This window comes from Amphiprion ocellaris, chromosome 15 (genome assembly GCF_022539595.1).
Source record: "Amphiprion ocellaris isolate individual 3 ecotype Okinawa chromosome 15, ASM2253959v1, whole genome shotgun sequence".
NCBI lineage: Eukaryota > Metazoa > Chordata > Actinopteri > Pomacentridae > Amphiprion > Amphiprion ocellaris.
This window is the reverse complement of record NC_072780.1, coordinates 35,225,263-35,243,260: the sequence shown is the minus strand read 5'-3', so window position 1 is coordinate 35,243,260 and position 17,998 is coordinate 35,225,263. Positions and strand designations below refer to the sequence as shown.

General features: G+C 36.6%; 1 protein-coding gene across 1 annotated transcript in view; it reads right to left on the bottom strand.

Moving 5' to 3' along the window:
- LOC111583312 (ephrin type-A receptor 7-like) overlaps positions 1-17,998 on the bottom strand; it is a 245,918-nt gene that overhangs the window by 64,206 nt on the left and 163,714 nt on the right. Inside the window, exon 6 of the mRNA XM_055017862.1 lies at positions 2,576-2,700. Coding sequence (XP_054873837.1) covers positions 2,576-2,700 — 125 coding nt within the window. The remainder of the gene's footprint in view (positions 1-2,575; positions 2,701-17,998) is intronic.

Genomic DNA, 17,998 nt, shown 5'->3' with positions numbered 1-17,998 from the left:
GAAGAGTCTGAGGACCAGGACCAGCCGACTGAGCAACAGCTTCATCCACCAGGCTGTCAGGAAGCTGAACTCTCTCCCCTCTTTGCCCTCTCTACCACCCCCTTCCCCCACATACACAAACTCTGGTCAATAACCTCTGACCTGCACTGTAATAGCACATTCAACCATCAAGCATATTTGCACTTCTTGGACTGTTACTTATTTGCACTGTTCTGAGTATTCTGCACTAAAATCCGTCACTTTATCTCATGGTCATGTTTACATTTCAGTCAGTTCTGCTTTTCTTAGTTCTTAGTTGTTGCTCAGCTCTAATTTTGCTTCCTTTGTTCTTTTTTGCCCTTTAATATCTTATTTTCTAAGTCTTTATTTAATGTCTACTGTTGCACGAAGAGAGAGTAATGAAATTTTGATCCTTGGTATGTTATGTACATATTGAAGAATTGACAATAAAGCTGACTTTGACTTTGACTTAACTCACAGACAAACTTCAACTGGGAATCAACGTCTACCGGAGAAGAACCAGTCAAAGGGAGACACTGAATCTATCTAACTTTTATGAACCTGTAATCTTCATTTAGTGTAAAAAAAAAAATCTACATAAAAGTCAGAAGTTAAGTTTTCCCTGCAGATCATTCTATTATTCTGATCTGTTTGTTATAACCATACTGTTTAACTAATGCTTAGAGCTTCTGTCTTGCAGGTTTTTGTTATTAAATAACTTCAATAATGATAAATCTGTGATAAAAATACATTTAGTTGCTGATATCAGCCATAAAAAGCTCCCAAACACACATCCTTCTCTATCCTCTGCTTTGTACCACTTAGTTCTTGACTTCTTCACTATTTACACAGATGGACAAAATAGTTGGTACCCCTCAATTAATGAAAGAAAAACCCACAATGGTCACAGAAATAATTTGAATCTGACAAAAGTAATAATAAATAAAAATTCTATGAAAATTAACCAATGAAAATCAGACATTCTTTTGATCCGTGGTTCAACAGAATTATTTAAGAATATAAACTCATGAAACAGGTCTAGACAAAAATGATGGTACCCTTAACTTAATATTTTGTTGCACAACCTTTTGAGGCAATCACTGCAATCAAACCATTTGTGTAACTGTCAGTGAGACTTCTGCACCTCTCAGCAGGTATTCTGGTCCACTCCTCATCAGCAGACTGCTCCAGTTCTCTCAGGTTTGAAGGTTCCTTCTCCAGACACCATGTTTCAGCTCCTTCCACAGATGTTCAATAGGATTTAGATCAGGGCTCATAGAGGCCACTTCAGAATAGTCCAATGTTTTCCTCTTAGCCATTCTTGGCTGTTTCTAGCTGTGTGTTTTGGCTCATTATCCTGTTGCAAGACCCATGACCTGCGACTGAGACCAAGCTTTCTGACACTGGGCAGCACATTTCTCTCTAGAATACCTTGATAGTCATGAGATTTCATTGTACCTGCACAGATTCCAGACACCCTGTACCAGATGCAGCAAAGCAGCCCCAGAACATAACAGAACCTCCTCCATGTTCCACAGTAGGGACAGTGATCTTTTCTTCATATGCTTCATTTCTGCATCTGTGAACATAGAGCTGATGTGCCAAAAAGTTCCAGTTTTGTCTCGTCTGTCCATAGGACATTCTCCCAGAAGCTTTGTGGCTTGTCAACATGCAGTTTGGCAAATTCCATTCTGGCTTTTTTATGATTTGTTTTCAACAATGGTGTCCTCCTTGGTCGTCTCCCATGAAGTCCACTTTGGCTCAAACAACGACGGATGGTGTGATCTGACACTGATGTAGCTTGACCTTGGAGTTCACCTTTAATGTCTTTAGAGGTTGTTCTGGGCTCTTTTCTTACCATTCCTATTATCCGTCTCTTCCATTTGTCATCAATGTTCCTCCTGCAGCCACATCCAGGGAGGTTGGCTACAGTCCCATGGATCTTACATTTCTGAATAATATGTGCAACTGTAGTCACAGGAACATCAAGCTGCTTGGAGATGGTCTTCTAGCCTTTACCTTTAACATGCTGGTCTATAATTTTCTTTCTAATCTCCTGAGACAACTCTCTCCTTGGCTTCCTCTGGTCCATGTTTAGTGTGGTACACACCATGTCACCAAACAGCACAGTGACTACTGTAACCCTATAAATAGGCCGACTGACTGATTACAAGTTTGTAGACACCTGTGATGCTAATTAGAGGACACACCTTGATTGAACATGTCTCTATGGTCACATTATTTTCAGTCTTTTCTAGGGGTACCATCATTTTTGTCCAGGCCTGTTTCATGAGTTTATTTTTTAAAATAATTCTGTTGAACCACGGTTCAAAAGCAATGTCTGATTTTCATTGGTTAATTTTCATAGAATTTTTATTTATTAGTACTTTTGTCAGATTCAAGTTATTTCTGTGACCATTGTGGGTTTTTCTTTCATTAACCGAGGGGTACCAACAATTTTGTCCACGTGTGTAATAGCCAGAATAAATGTGAATAATTAATGTTTACTGCAGTAAAAACAGGCGAGGGGAAAAAAACACATGAATGTATTATTATTATTATTATTATTATTTACCTTCTCGTAGTATTTGACTTCGTACTCAGTCCGGCTGCTGTTCGGGTACGAAGGTTCCCTCCAAACCAACGTGATGCTCTTCTGCTCGATCTTCTCGGCTCGCAGCTCACTGATCAGAGATGGAGCTGCAGAGGAAAAGAAAGATGAGTCTGAAGCTTTTAATATGAAAATATAAAACGAGGTCCAAGAGGTCCATCAACAACTTCAGGAACAACATAAAACCTGACGGATCAAGGAGGAAATACGATGAATTCTGTCAGAACCAAGACCCAGATTTCCTGTTTCTGTCCAGAACAACACGCTGGACGTTACTGTGAGAGATAAAAGGACTCAAACCAGCGCTGATGTAAAGGAAAGAGGAGGAGAATAAAATCATAGACAGTAAAAATTACCAATGATATGTGAAATATTTTATTACACTTTCAGGTAAAATATTTGTTATATGTTGTTGATTTAACGTTAAATATTTAATTTTTCAGCTCCATTATTTCCTCATCATGTGAGATATTTCCTCAGTTTAACTCTGTCACATTCTGGCATTATTTCAGCCACATACTTTATTTCACTAATGTACTTAAATCTTATTACTTTTCTACTTTTTTAGGCACTGATTGCATTTCATTTCGTTTTTTGTTGTGAGAAAAATCTGGCACAAGAATTCCCTTCAGAATTAATGAAGTTTTATCTTATCTATACATAAAACTTGTAAATAACATGCCATTTAATACACTAAATCTACAGTTACTAATGCTTCTCTTTATAATTAGAATTAATTGACATCACTTTGCATAAATCTGTTTTCACTTTGACATGAAAGTCTTTTTGTTAGTTTTTTATGTCAAAAAAGTTTAATTATATCGACCATGATTGGATGTCGAAACACAAGAAGAGAGAATTTCATGGGGGTGAATATTTAGTATTTATCTGAGAAAGATGAAGAGCTGAGATGAATTATTGAAGCTGAGATTCTAAACTGAATCTGTTTCTGTGAGGAACAGAGTCTGGACATGAGGACTGTCAGTGGATCAGTACTGATATGGATTGACTGATTATGGATTGATAAGTTGGCATAGATGGGAGACAAACTACTGCATCTGAACTCTGAACTCTCCATTTCTTCTGTTAAACTTCTTCTGACTCAATCCTGTGAAATCCATCCGTCATCTCCCACCGATCGCCACTAAATAAAATAATAAAAAGCTTCCCACATTTAGACAGCATCAGTTTCATTACCGACACAAAAACCAGTCCTTTAGATTCCGTGTCAACAAATGACAGTCTGCAGGATAATCAGCGAGCAACACCCACTCCTCTAGTGCTAATTATGGGATGGCTAATGAGGTGGCTAAATGGACTGTCGGTCAAAAACACGAGAAGAAAAAACGACTGATTCTAAACAGCTTCATGTCTGGAAGAGTGCTGATATTCAGGCCATCAGGGGGATTTAAGAGATGATTCTGTTCTCATTTAAATGCTTCTTTCCTTATTTCCTGCTTTCCTTCTCACTCCGCCCACTTCCTGACCTCCGACCATCATGTAGGATAGGGTCAGGGTTAGGGTTAGTGTTGGGGTTAGTTGGGGTTAGAGTTAGTTAGGGTTAGGTTAGAGTTAGTGGTGGGTGAGTTAGGGCTAGGTTTACTGTTGGGGTTATTTAAGGTTAGGGTTAGTTAGAGTTAATGTTGGGTTAGTTAGGGTTAGGGTAATTAATAGGGTTAGGGTCATCTCTCTGCTCGATGAAAGCTCTAATGAATTCATTTTATACGTTCTTCATGGGATGTTTGTGATGGTTTCTATCATAATGAGTGTATATATATATATACATATATATATGTGTGTGTGTGTGTGTGTGTGTGTGTGTGTCTGTGTATGTTTATTACTGCGTCTATAAAGTTTGTCCAATCAGGACGAATCATTCACATTATGGCTCATTTCTATAAAAAACAAATTAATAATCAGTTAATTTTATTAAATAAATAAGAATGATTGAAACTATGTTCTTTCTTCATTTCATTTAATGGCATTTTGATGGTGCCAACAACGATTTGTACAAAGATCGATTTAAGAAAAATGAAAAATTTAATTTTTTAAAAAATTATTAACATTACTCTGGATGGAAAAAGAATATTTTTGGACTGATTTGAAGGGGTTTTTTTGTCCAAAATTTGCATTATTTTGTATTATTTTTGACTGATTTCTAAGCATGTTAGGCACATTTTAGTCACAATTCATGGACTTTTTGTCAAGATTTATGTCATTTTAGACACATTTTGAGTTATTTTAGACATTTTTAAGCATTTTGGACAAGTCTTATTTATTTGGGACTAATTTCTGTAATTCACTTTGAATAAAAAGTGAAATCCTGTGCAGACTTGACCTCTGGGAAATAAAACATATTATCTGATTTGTGTGAATTTTAGTCACAGTCGGTGAATAAATTCACAGCGTTCTGGACCTCTGAGTTCTAATTCAGGTCTGGTGGGTGTTTTTATTTAATAAAAATGCTCATGAAATGTCCTGCAGTGTTTCTGCTTTATTAGGAGGGATGTCAGTCACGCTGACTCTGACCTCTGACCTCTACAATCTAATCAGTTCATCCTCCAGTCTGAGCGAAGTTTTGGGTCAAATCTAAAACTCCCTGAAGGCGCTGAAAGGAAAATTAATTCACAAAAAATATCACATTTTCAGATATAAAAGCATGAAAACTAAAGCAGAAAGTGAAACAAACTGTACAAATATTTGGAATGTCTGTAAATATTGAGGATAAATATTTCAGAAAAAGAAAATCGACGACAGCTCAGAATGTCCTGACAAAGATAAAAAACAGAGAGGAGGAGATCTGCAGGACGGTATGCTGCTCTTTCCTTCCTCTGAGCTGAATTATGCATCGACTGCTGCCAGCATCACATCACAGAGAACATTCTGACACTAAACACCTATAAACCACACTAACAGTAAAGTTAAAGCTTTATTTTACTTCTTTATCTAATTCACAGAAGCTTCTGTTACCAAATGATGACGTTTGCTCAGGTTGGTGAAACAGTTCAGGTTTTCCATGAAAATGTGTAAACAGAATCTGAATGCAGCAATGGAAACAGACAAATATGAGTGACATCTCACACACACACACACACACACACACACACACACACACACACACACACACACACACACACACACACACACACACACACACGTGTATTTTTTTACATCATTTTAAAACTATTAAAATCCTAAAAGTCCTCAGAGACCCATCATCACTCACCAACATTTAGTTCCTCTGTAGGTAATAAAGAACTGATTGCTAATAGATGATGAACATACAAAGAAATGATCAGCTCAACTCTCTTCTCACTGTTAAATAGTTTTATGTAGATTTTAGCTTTGACTTGTGTTATTGTGGTAAAATGTGGAAACTCCTCGTTCGTCACATTTAACCGTCTGAGGACAGATTTCATCACCACAAAACTTCGGGTGAACTTTAATTAAAAGTGGAGCAGCAGGACTTTCAGGTTTTATAGGAACTGCAGTTAATGTGATCACATCTCTGGAATAAACCTGTTTTATTCTGATGCTAGCTTGAGCTTGTTTTGGTGAACGATGCAGACAGAAGAATGAAAACACTGAACTCCAAATCCTCCTCCAGAAAGTTGGTATCGTTCAGGTGTTTCTGCTCTCAGGTAGAGAGAATAGTCTAGAACTAACTAACTTACTGGTGCTTTGGACTTCAGCGTCTCCTGTTGGTTATCAGAGTAGCTGCTCTCCCCGGAGGCCCTGAACGCCTCACCGTCTTTCTTCCTCTCTGGAAACCCTCGTCATCCTCACTGCTTCTCCCTGCCGACGCTTTGAGTCGACTACTTCTCCTTTCATTGTTCTGCTTCTCAGGTGTGCAGCCGGCGTGCACGTTAAAGATGAAGACGCTTCTGTCAGGAAGAAGCTCCTCCTCGGGTTAAATTGAGAATATTTAGCTCCTTTTGGGCTGAAATCCTCCGAGGTTTCCATCCAGCTTCTCCAGCGACATTTCCAACAGTCCCAGAGGAGAGAACGTCTGAACGTTCACCACTTTAATGGTGTGCTTCAGGTTTTAAAGTATTTTTCACTTCAGAGTCGCGTATTTTTCTTTCTGATCGCTGTGAAATCTGCTGTTACATTTCAATCTAATATTAATTATCTTGCTGACCAACACTGAACTCTCCCCTTACTAAAAAATTTATGAAAATAAAAAAAATGGGTGAATCCTTTACGACACCAAAGAAAAGCCCTGAAACCCTGAATGCTAATAATAATAATAATAATAATAATAACAACCAGCAGCAGGGTGTAAATCCACACCAGCTAAAAGACTCGGAGCCTCTTCATAGACTCCAATTATGAGCGGAGAGGAAGGCAATTAAAAATTCCCATCACAGGCTGACAAAGCGACTTAAGTGGCGGCTCTGGGCCTGAAGGTAGCTTGATGACTCTATTCATTTGGTGGCTGCTGAAGCCTCACCTCCCATCACTTCTAATTACGGAGGCAAAGAGGATCGGAGCTGGAGGAGGCTGAGGGTGTGGAAGTGGGAAATAAAAAGGTGATTGGAAAGTAAATGACAAAGAATTCTGCTCCTTGATACTTGAAGAGCACTTAATCAGTGAGGGGAGGAAAAAAACAAAAAAGAAAAACTATTTCCACGAGTTTGTCTCCGTCGCACTGCACAGAAAATCAATTTAGACCAAACTTTAGATCCTTGATTTAATAGTTCCACTCCTCCACCACAATTTAGAAGGAAAAATTGTATGATGGGAATCCATTAAGGAAAAAACAGCTTCATATGTGGTTAGATGTTCACATGAAGACAACATGAAGCAGCTCTGCCCAACCACCACCAACACCTAGACCTCTATGAACACCTAGACCTCTATGAACATCTAGACCCCTATTAACATCTAGACCTCTATGAACACCTAGACCTCTATGAACATCTAGACCTCTATGAACACCTAGACCTCTATGAACACCTAGACCTCTATGAACACCTAGACCTCTATGAACACCTAGACCTCTATGAGCATCTAGACCTCTATGAACTTCTAGACCTCTATGAACACCTAGACCTCTATGAACACCTAGACCTCTATGAACACCTAGACCTCTATGAACACCTAGACCTCTATGAACATCAACATCTAGACCTCTATGAACATCAACATCTAGACCTCTATGAACATCTAGACCTCTATGAACATCAACATCTAGACCTCTATGAACATCAACATCTAGACCTCTATGAACACCAACATCTAGACCTCTATGAACATCTAGACCTCTATGAACATCAACATCTAGACCTCTATGAACATCTAGACCTCTATGAACATCAACATCTAGACCTCTATGAACATCAACATCTAGACCTCTATGAACAACAACATCTTTGACAGATTTTGAGTCACTTTGGACAGACTTGAAGTCTAAACGTCTAAAAGCTGGAACCTTGTCTGGTCAAACTTTAACCCATCAGATTCTACTGATGTTAGAGCCTCAACAGCTGGAGGAATATGGACCAAAGACTGTATTTTAGTAGAAATATGGATCCATGCATAGATATACACTTACAGGAACTTTATGGAGAGACTAGACCAGCTTGGATTGGAGATTTGACACTTTTTTCCATTTGAAAAACGTATTTATTATTGTCATTTTGGACCATTTTCAGTAATTCTGGACAAGTTTCAAGTCACTTTGGACACACAGATATTGTGATTTCCTCCTGTGCTGCTGAATGTATCCTCTCCACAGGGACCGGCCTTCTGAAGCTCGGCCCATAATCCTCTCAGGATATTGAAATGCCAATCCGTCCTCCGCCCTGACTCAAACCTCCACCTCCTCCTTCCTGCCTCGGCTAAAGGGCTTCAGATGAACTGCCGGGGGTCGAGACATTCCCCGTGATCGCACACAAGCACACAAAGACACACATATATAGTGAAAATACTGAGACGACATGTCATTATACCACAAAGACACCCAATTATACAGAAAATAGTGTCCAATTTCCGTTTAATACCACTAAAAATCCCCAAAATAGAAAAAAAAATGAGTTTACAGAACAAGGAGCGTTAGTTCTGTAATGAATGTAGATTTGTTAAATAAAGAAGAGATATTTCATTTCATTCAGAACTGAAATATTAAATAAATGTGTTTTTATCAGAGTATGACATCTATAAGCTTTGGGAAAGAGTCCAAATACTGTTTTTATCATCATATACATGATTTATTGTTAGGTTTATCCATCTGTACATGTCAATATCAAGATAATTTCATTGTTTTTGCGCATTTAAAAATCCCTAAAAACATCCTTGTGTCAAATTAAGACTAGAGATGGGGTTTTTTGTATTAATTATTGAGTATTTTTTGCATCCCAGCTCCACTAATGTTCCAGTTTGTGAATGATTTAACAGTAAACATTCTATTTTAATAAACTATAGTTATTGTAATTACACAGAAATGAAGTCTTTATGTAAATTACTGTTAGAAGTGTGAAATCAGATGAAATTCTGGTTTCCATATGAATAAACCGGTTCCAGAGCTGGAGGTAATGTGCACAGTGTTGTCTGGAGGATGGCATGCCAGCAGGGTGAAGCTCTCTCATGGCTGGATGCACACGGAGCTGCTGTTTGTGCACACGCGTGTGATAAATATACATATTTATGTGTGCGTGTCTCTAATCCCCAGCTGCTGAGGGGCCCCAGCCTCAGGACGAACTGATCCCCGTCTCTGCTCACGCTGCCTGGCCTGATCCCCCTCACATTATCCATCCTCCCCCCATTATCCACCCAGCAGAACCCCGTCCATCGCTGGCCTGGAAGGTCCTGATAAACCTGGAGAAAGATGCTCCTCTGCCAGGAGAGAATTTATATTTAAATGGACAGTTTAGACGTCACAGTTTCCTAAATGCTGCTTGTAAAGGTTCTTATGAGAGGAAATCAGCCTCCATGTATGCAGAGACCATAAAAATCTGAAAATATTCACATCCATCACGACAACCTGAATGACTGAGAATCCACACAGACACAATGAAAACTGGACTTAAAGCAGGTTTAGGGTTTTAAAAAGCACCTTCTGTCAAGAAAATGTTGGATTTCTTAGTCTTCAGCTGCCAGTTAACAAATCAGTCACCAAATATTTAACAGTAAGAAGAGACGGAGATGTGATGGAGGATGAGGTGATTATAACGTGACAGGAAGGATCAGACAGAGGTAAAACAGAACAGAAATTAGCCTCTAAGAATAGTGAGTTTATGGGGAAATGAGGGAGGAAGTGGAGGGCAAAAAAAGAAGTAATAAAGAGACGATGAGGTACAGAGAGAGGAAATAAAAAAGAAAGAAGAAGGTGAGAGACCTGCAGGATCTCTCAAGGTCTCAGGATGAGAAACACAAAGTTCATCCTCCTTCAGATATCTCCTGGAGCCAAAATAAAACACGAGAAGCTGTTTGGTTTCAGGATTTAAATCTGTAATTTAATACTAATAAATTCAAACCAGCAGCAGCATGAAACATCTACAAGATCCTAAAGATGTCTAACCCTAACCAGCAGCATTAAACATCTAGAAGATCCTAAATATCTACCCCTAACCTATTAAACATCTAGAAGATCCTAAAGATGTCTAACCCTAACCAGCAGCATTAAACATCTAGAAGATCCCAAAGATCTACCCCTAACCTATTAAACATCTAGAAGATCCTAAAGATGTCTAACCCTAACCAGCAGCATTAAACATCTAGAAGATCCTAAAGATCTACCCCTAACCAGCAGTAGCTTTTTTTTTTTTTTTAAAAGCAGCAGCTTTAAAAACCAAACTTCCAAATGTCTCCTTAAATCCTCCCAAACCCTGAAATCACTCAGCTAAGAACTCGTCCAATCCCCCCGGATGACACAGTTAGAGGAACAACTCCTGCTGTAACATCCCATAATAACCACAGATCTACACCACGGTAACTGCTGACAACACACACACACGCGCACAGAAGGACATACAGACAGCAGATACTAATAGGAACCACTGTGGAGTCCAGAGGTTGGTTAAGTGGTTAGCATGCTAGCATGCTAACATGTTAGCTCCAGCTGTGTTAGCATGTTAGCTCCAGCTGTGTTAGCTTGTTAGCTCCAGCTGTGTTAGCATGTTAGCTCCAGCTGTGTTAGCATGTTAGCTCCAGTTGTGTTAGCATTTTAGCTCCAGCTGTGTTAGCATTTTAGCTTTTCTTTACAGTCAATGTGGAAAATCACATTTCTTTTCAGAGATTATATGAAAGATTATCTGTATTTTTTAAAATGGTAAAATAATTCTTAATCATTTTAATTGTTTTAAAACAAATGATTTTCCTTTAAAATATTGTAAAATAATTCTATTTTTGCTGAATAACTACAGTGACTATGTGGCCTCTTTTTCTTTATAGTCAACATGGAAATTAATATTGTTTTCTGTGAATTTTCTAATCTGTTCTTTTATTGTAGTATAACAGTTAAAATTATTTACCATTTTTAAATTTTTCAAATGAATTATTTTCCTTTCAAATAACTGCAAATATCTGTAAAATAATAATAAAATCCTTGCAAACAAATGGATTAGAATTATTTAAAATACAATTTTTGATGTGGACATAGTTTAGCCTGTTTTTTATTAGTTAACGTATGAAGCCTTTTTTCTGTCATTTTTCTAGTTGGTTTCTGTAGTTTTTACCATGCATTACATTTTTATTTGATTGTATTTAATTCTGCAAAAATATTCTTATTTTCAGGTCATAATTTGATGTTTGATTCAACATGGTGCCATAAAATACCTGAATAAAATCTAAACTGTGTTGATGATTCCTAAATATCCAAGTACAGACTCAGAGACAGAATATTCGTAATCCTCAGAATAAAACCAGACAGACTCAACATTTATCAAGCAGCTGCAGAGATTTCGCTCAGAATTTAGTGGAAATTATTGTTCATTCTGCCCATTTAAACTCTGGAGACACAGCAGGAAAGAAAATAAAAGACGAGGAACACAAATAAGAAACTGAGATCTGAATATGAAAAGTCAAAGAAATGATGAAAACATAATTCAGAGTTTCAGTTTGGAATCAGCTGGACGTTAAAGAAGATGAAATTAAAAAGCAGAGAATCTTTCAGTTATTCTGCAGCTGATTCCAGGTTAATTACAAATTAAAAGCTGATTATTAATCACATTCTACTGTCAACGCACAGCAGCAAGACAACAAAACGCAGTTTAATATCTAATCTATCTATCTATCTATCTCTCTCTCTCTCTCTCTCTCTCTATATATATATATATATATATATATATACATACATATATATACACACACACACACTATCTATCTATCTATATCTATATATATCTATATATATCTATATCTATATATATATATATATGCACACACACTATCTATCTATCTTTCTAATTAAAGAGCAGAAGAAGCAGGAAAACCTCCAGTGGAGCAGCTTTAAGTTCAGCAGGAATAAAGATGGTTGTTCTAAAAATAGAGAGAGCTGCAGGTAACGGGATGGAAAACAACATAAAGACTAATAAACATCAGGATTATAATCAGGATTATATGCAGCACAGAGTCTCATCTGGCTGGAAGAGAGTCAGAATCCCCCCGAGGAGAGAATATCTGCAGTAAACAACCAGTAAACAATGGATTTATGTTCATTAGGAGCTTTAATAAGACGCTGCAGGTTTCTTTATTTAACCGTTCAGCTCTGATGAAAACAGCTGCAGGTTGAAAAGGTCACAACTACGTCCTGATAAATACTCTGTAGTACATTCTGGAGAATTTCTGCAGTTTAAATCAGCTGATCCAGATGTCGGCTTACATAACATCTACAGTCAGAGACAGAATCTGGGTCACTGAGGAAAAAACACTTCCACCGTAAACTGTCAGTCTACTGAAATATCTCTGTTCAGTAAATAACAACTGAAAAATCTCTGTTCAGTAAATAACAACTGAAATATCTCTGTTCAGTAGAAAACAACTGAAATATCTGTTCAGTAAATAATTTAAATATCTCTGCTCGGTGAAAAACAAACAACATCCCACACAGAAAACCTGAATATTCCAGCAGCTGGGCTCCAGAAAAACAGGAAAATAACAATAAATTACTATTTCACCACCCTAGAGTTATTTTTCCTGAATAGATTTCTTTTATAAAATCATGTGTCTTATTTGCACTTTAAGACTTCTATACGATGTAAAAACAAGAAAAAGACCCAGAAATATGGAAATCTAGATGCTAGTACTATTATAGAATAACTAATATGAGAACAAAACAAGTCTAATATGACCTTTTTATGCAAACATTTACATAAATTATGGAGAAATTATTATTTCTTTAGCTTCATTAAAAGGTGTTTCTATCCATTAGAGAGAAGAATCAGTAACTGGAAGCCATTAAACGCTACAGGAGTCTCTGCCATGGTGCCCCGTTGTTATTATTATTAATTTCAATTCAATTCAATTTTATTTATATAGCGCCAATTACAGTCAAATTGTCTCGAGACGCTTTACAGAACCCATATGCCTGACCCCCAGAGCAAGCCAAAAGGCAACAGTGGCAAGGAAAACACCCTTTTAACAGGGAAAAAAACCTCGAGCAGAACCCGGCTCTAATGTGGGGGGACCCATCTGCCTGCTGGCCGGGTGGGTTGAGAGGGACAGAAGAAGTAGAGAGGTAGAGATAGAGGGATAGAGGTAGAGATAGAGGTAGAGAGGTAGAGATAGAGGGGTAGAGATAGAGGGATGGAGGTAGAGGGGTAGAGATAGAGGGATGGAGGTAGAAAGGTAGAGATAGAGGGATGGAGGTAGAAAGGTAGAGATAGAGGGGTAGAGATAGAGGGATACAGATAGAGGGGTAGAGATAGAGGGATGGGGAGGTGGGACACAAGGACCATAAAACACAGCCACACATCTGAAGCATCCAGCATCCAGCTCTGGGACCAGGGATTATCATTATCATTATTATTATTATTATTATTATTATTATTATCATTATTTATAACTAAACCTACACACACATTAGAAACGCCTGATAATAAAAATAAAAATCCTTAAAATGTCTCCAGTTCCCTCAAATATGTTCTCACTTCCAAAAAGTATTTCCTTTCTAAAAAAAAAGAGAAATCCTCCCAAACTGACTTTCTGAAAAATTTTTCCAATAATAAAACCGTTTTTCAAACTCCTCTGTTTCAAAAAATCTTTGATTTTTAATTAATAATTTAGAAAAAAATACTAAAAATGTCATCATTGTCTAAAAACATCCTCAACTCTCACATGAAATGAAAAACTAAATGTCCTTTATTTATTGGACACATGGTTTATTAAAAACCCGGAATTAAAATAAATGAAATAATTTCTCATTTAATAAACAAGGTGATGTAAAATTATAGAAATGATGCAAACAATCCTTTCTGTTTATTGTAATTTAGGTTTTAGCAAGTTTTAGAAAAATACTAAAACAAGAAATCACATTTTATTTATATGTAAACATATTACTATATTAAAAACGGTATTTCCGTCTGAACCAAATTTAAATATTAATTAACATTAATTTAAAAATTGCATATAAATAGAGTTGAACATTTGCAGTTTTTTTTGTAGTTTTATTAATATTCTAAAATTAATTTAGAAATACTGAAAAAAATGCAAAATAAAACAGAAAATTTAAATTATTTTTTTGTTTTCTACAGCGCAGGTACAACCTTCAGTGTTTGTTTTTAAATCAAACAGGTCTGTTGTTGTTGTTTTGTTTTCTATGCTAAATAGTTTTCTGTCCTCGTCTATCTTTAGTCCTCCGTCAACATTAATTAATATCAGTAATATAAACTAAATAATAAAGAAGCTGTTTTGCTGTAGATTTAATTAGTATTTTTAAAATTCTTCAGCCCAAAATAAATTATTTTTTGTCCTACAGCACAGATACAGTCTTCAATGTTTGTTTTTTAATAATTTACATCTTTTATTGTTGTTGTTTTATCATAACAAACAATTTTCTGACTTCAGAGGAACTCTAACGGTCCCCAATCTTTATTCATTAATATTTTGATGATATTATCAATACAATAATAAATAGATTGTTTTGTTTTTTAATAAACAACAGTTTTCTGACTCTAGAGGAACTCTAACGGTCTTCTGTTCATTATTCAGCTCATTTCTCTTTTCATTTTCCATTAATGGAACTCATTCTCCCCATCGTTTCTCCATCAGCTGCTTCCTGTCGCAACTTTCACTATTTATTGATTATTTCACTATTTATTATTTCACTATTTATTTATGATTTCACTATTTATTCATGATTTCACTATTTATTGATTATTTCACTGTTTATTTATTATTTCACTGTTTATTTATTATTTCACTATTTATCCATTATTTCAGTATTTATTGATTATTTAGCAATTTATTCATTATTTCACTATTTATTATTTAACGATTTATTCATTATTTCACTATTTATTTATTTATTATTTTAATGCTATTTATTTATTATATCACTCCCATTTCTGTCCCTTCAGCATTATATTTCTCTCACCTTTTTCCTCCAATGACAGATCTGCAAACAAGCAGAGTAAACAGCTTTTTAGTCGTCTCACAGGTAAATGTGTTCAGAAGGACTTCCTGTTGCCGTTTCTGTGTTTCTGGTCTCTGAATGCTGAAAGAGTCAGCTGGTAGGTAAATTTGTTCAAAAGGAGTGCTTCTGTGTTTCCGTCTCTGAAAGCTTCGTCTGCAGAGCTGATGGTGTTCAGGATGTGTGTGTGTGTGTGTGTGTGTGTGTGTGTGTGTGTGTTGGTTTTCCACTGAGTGTTTCTGTCTCTGAAAGCTTCAATTCTCTGAATGCTTTTTCCAGCCGCCGGCTAACGGCTGCTGAAGACTCTGACGAAAATGAGATCACCTCCACTGGAGGAAACTTCTCGCTCCATCACCGGCGACAGTCTGGAAGTTTGTCTGCTTCCAGCGACTCAGAAAAGCAAATCATTTGGTTCTGAACGGGAGTGAATTCTAAAGGTCTTCTGCCCTGAACGTACAGATGTTTATCTACCAGGAGGAGATACATACAGATGTTTATCTACCAGGAGGAGATACATACAGATGTTTATCCACCAGTAGGAGATACATACAGATGTTTATCTACCAGGAGGAGATACATACAGATGTTTATCTACCAGTAGGAGATACATACAGATGTTTATCTACCAGTAGGAGATACATACAGATGTTTATCTACCAGGAGGAGATACATACAGATGTTTATCCACCAGTAGGAGATACATACAGATGTTTATCTACCAGTAGGAGATACATACAGATGTTTATCTAACAGGAGGAGATATATACAGATGTTTATGTAACAGGAGATGTTCCTGCAGCTCCTGAAGAAGCTGCTGCTGGATGTCGTCAGTAATTCATCTGCTTTTACTGAACAAACCCTCAGAGATGTTTGAGTTAACGTGGACATTAACCACATAGTTAATGAATGAGGATGTTTCTAGATGATCTCTGGCACAAATATGGCCACAACATATAGCAAAACTAAATAATAAAGGATATTCTCTTCTAAAACACAAAGATTCCTGCAGATTCATTATCGGCTGTTCTAAAACTCGCTGCAGATTCAGTCAGATAAATGTTTTAAAGTATTCCTCCATGTTAAAGTTCATTTTTAGCTCACAGAGCTAAGTTTTCAGGTTGTGTTTTATTCGACTATATTTTCCATCTGAGCTCGGCTGATCATGTCTGTGCTGTGAATATGTTCAGATTTTAGCTAAAACAATCAGGATCAGGAGTTCTTTCTACTCATTGGTATTGACACCGACCCAGACCTGGTCCTTCGTTTACATCCCATCACTCAGGTGTTCCTTAACTAATGGCAGCATGCTAATGATGCTAACGATGCTAACTTTGGGTGTTTTCTGAATCAATCCACAGCAAAATTATTAATCATCATTAACTTCAAACTGACAACAAACTCAGGATTTGGGCCAAAAAAGCAGCTCAGTTCTAAATAGAACCTCTGTCCTGGTTGGTCCCAGTTCATCTTTAACTCCTGAGCTGGAGGTCATGAACCTCCTCATTAGTATTTGTCATGGTGCCTGTTGCTGCTAAACCCCCACAATGCTCTCTGCTTTAACCTCCTCTGGTCTCTACAGGATTAAACAGGAAGAGGCTCCACCTGCTGGAACAACCAGGAACTACAGCTGATCTATGATGCTGACATTAGGACCTTCTTTTCTGATGTATCAGTTCATGTATTTATATTTAGTTAGATTATCAACCAAGTCTAAAAACAGTCAAAAAGTCAGTTTAAACCAGTCTCAGAGCTTCTACAGTGTGAACGTGGTGTTTGTGTCAGCAGATCACAGCTGAGAATCAATCATGACGAGTTTCTGACTCAAACCTTCTGTCCAGTTGAACCAAACATGCATTATGTGTATATATGTATGTATATATGTATGTATATATGTATGTATATATGTGTATATATGTGTATATATGTATATATATATGTGTGTATATATATATGTATATATGTGTATGTATATATATATATATATATATATATATATATATATATATATATATATATATATATATATATATATATATATATATATATATATATATATAGCTCCAACCCCCGGAATTCGTTGGAATAGTCGAAAAAAAACTCTCCTGTGAATTTTTTTCAAATTCCAGCATCATTTACCCCTGCCTCATCGACCTTGAACTTTTGATCCGTCTTTGCTGAATTTTCAAAGGCTCGTGTATTGTCCAGTCGTCTCTTTTAATGTCATACGTCAACCTGTGTGTTTGTGTGATGTGCATAGCTCGATCTTCTCACCACCCGGGGGCGCCTGGGGCGGTGAATCCTGGTGAATTTTTTTCTCATTTAGACAATATTCACTCCTCCCTAATCGACCTTGAAGTTTCACCCTGAGGATCCCGAGACAATTTTTATATGGCAATAAATAAAGCGTATAGTGCCGCATAATGATTGAAATGAGAATAAAAATAAAAATGAATCAAAACACCAATCCTTGAAAACAAATTTTAATGTCAAAATCAAATCAGATTTATATAATTAGTCTGCTTAAGAAAAATACATTTTTCTCTTCAAAAATTTCGTTAAATTTTTGAAAAAGTCTAATATTAGGGTACATGCATCCTGAACCTCAGGTTGTTTAGAGCCAATTATGCAACATTGTTATCGGACAAAACATAAAAATGCATTTCCCTAATACGTTAGGAAAAGGTTAAATAAAACATTCCAGAGTCTGTTATCCCTAATAGGTTTAGAATTGTTTTCTCAGGTATATAAATCCTAGATGTATTAGGACTCCATCTGACCAAACTAAAGCTTCTGATTTCTGATTACAGCGGAACAAA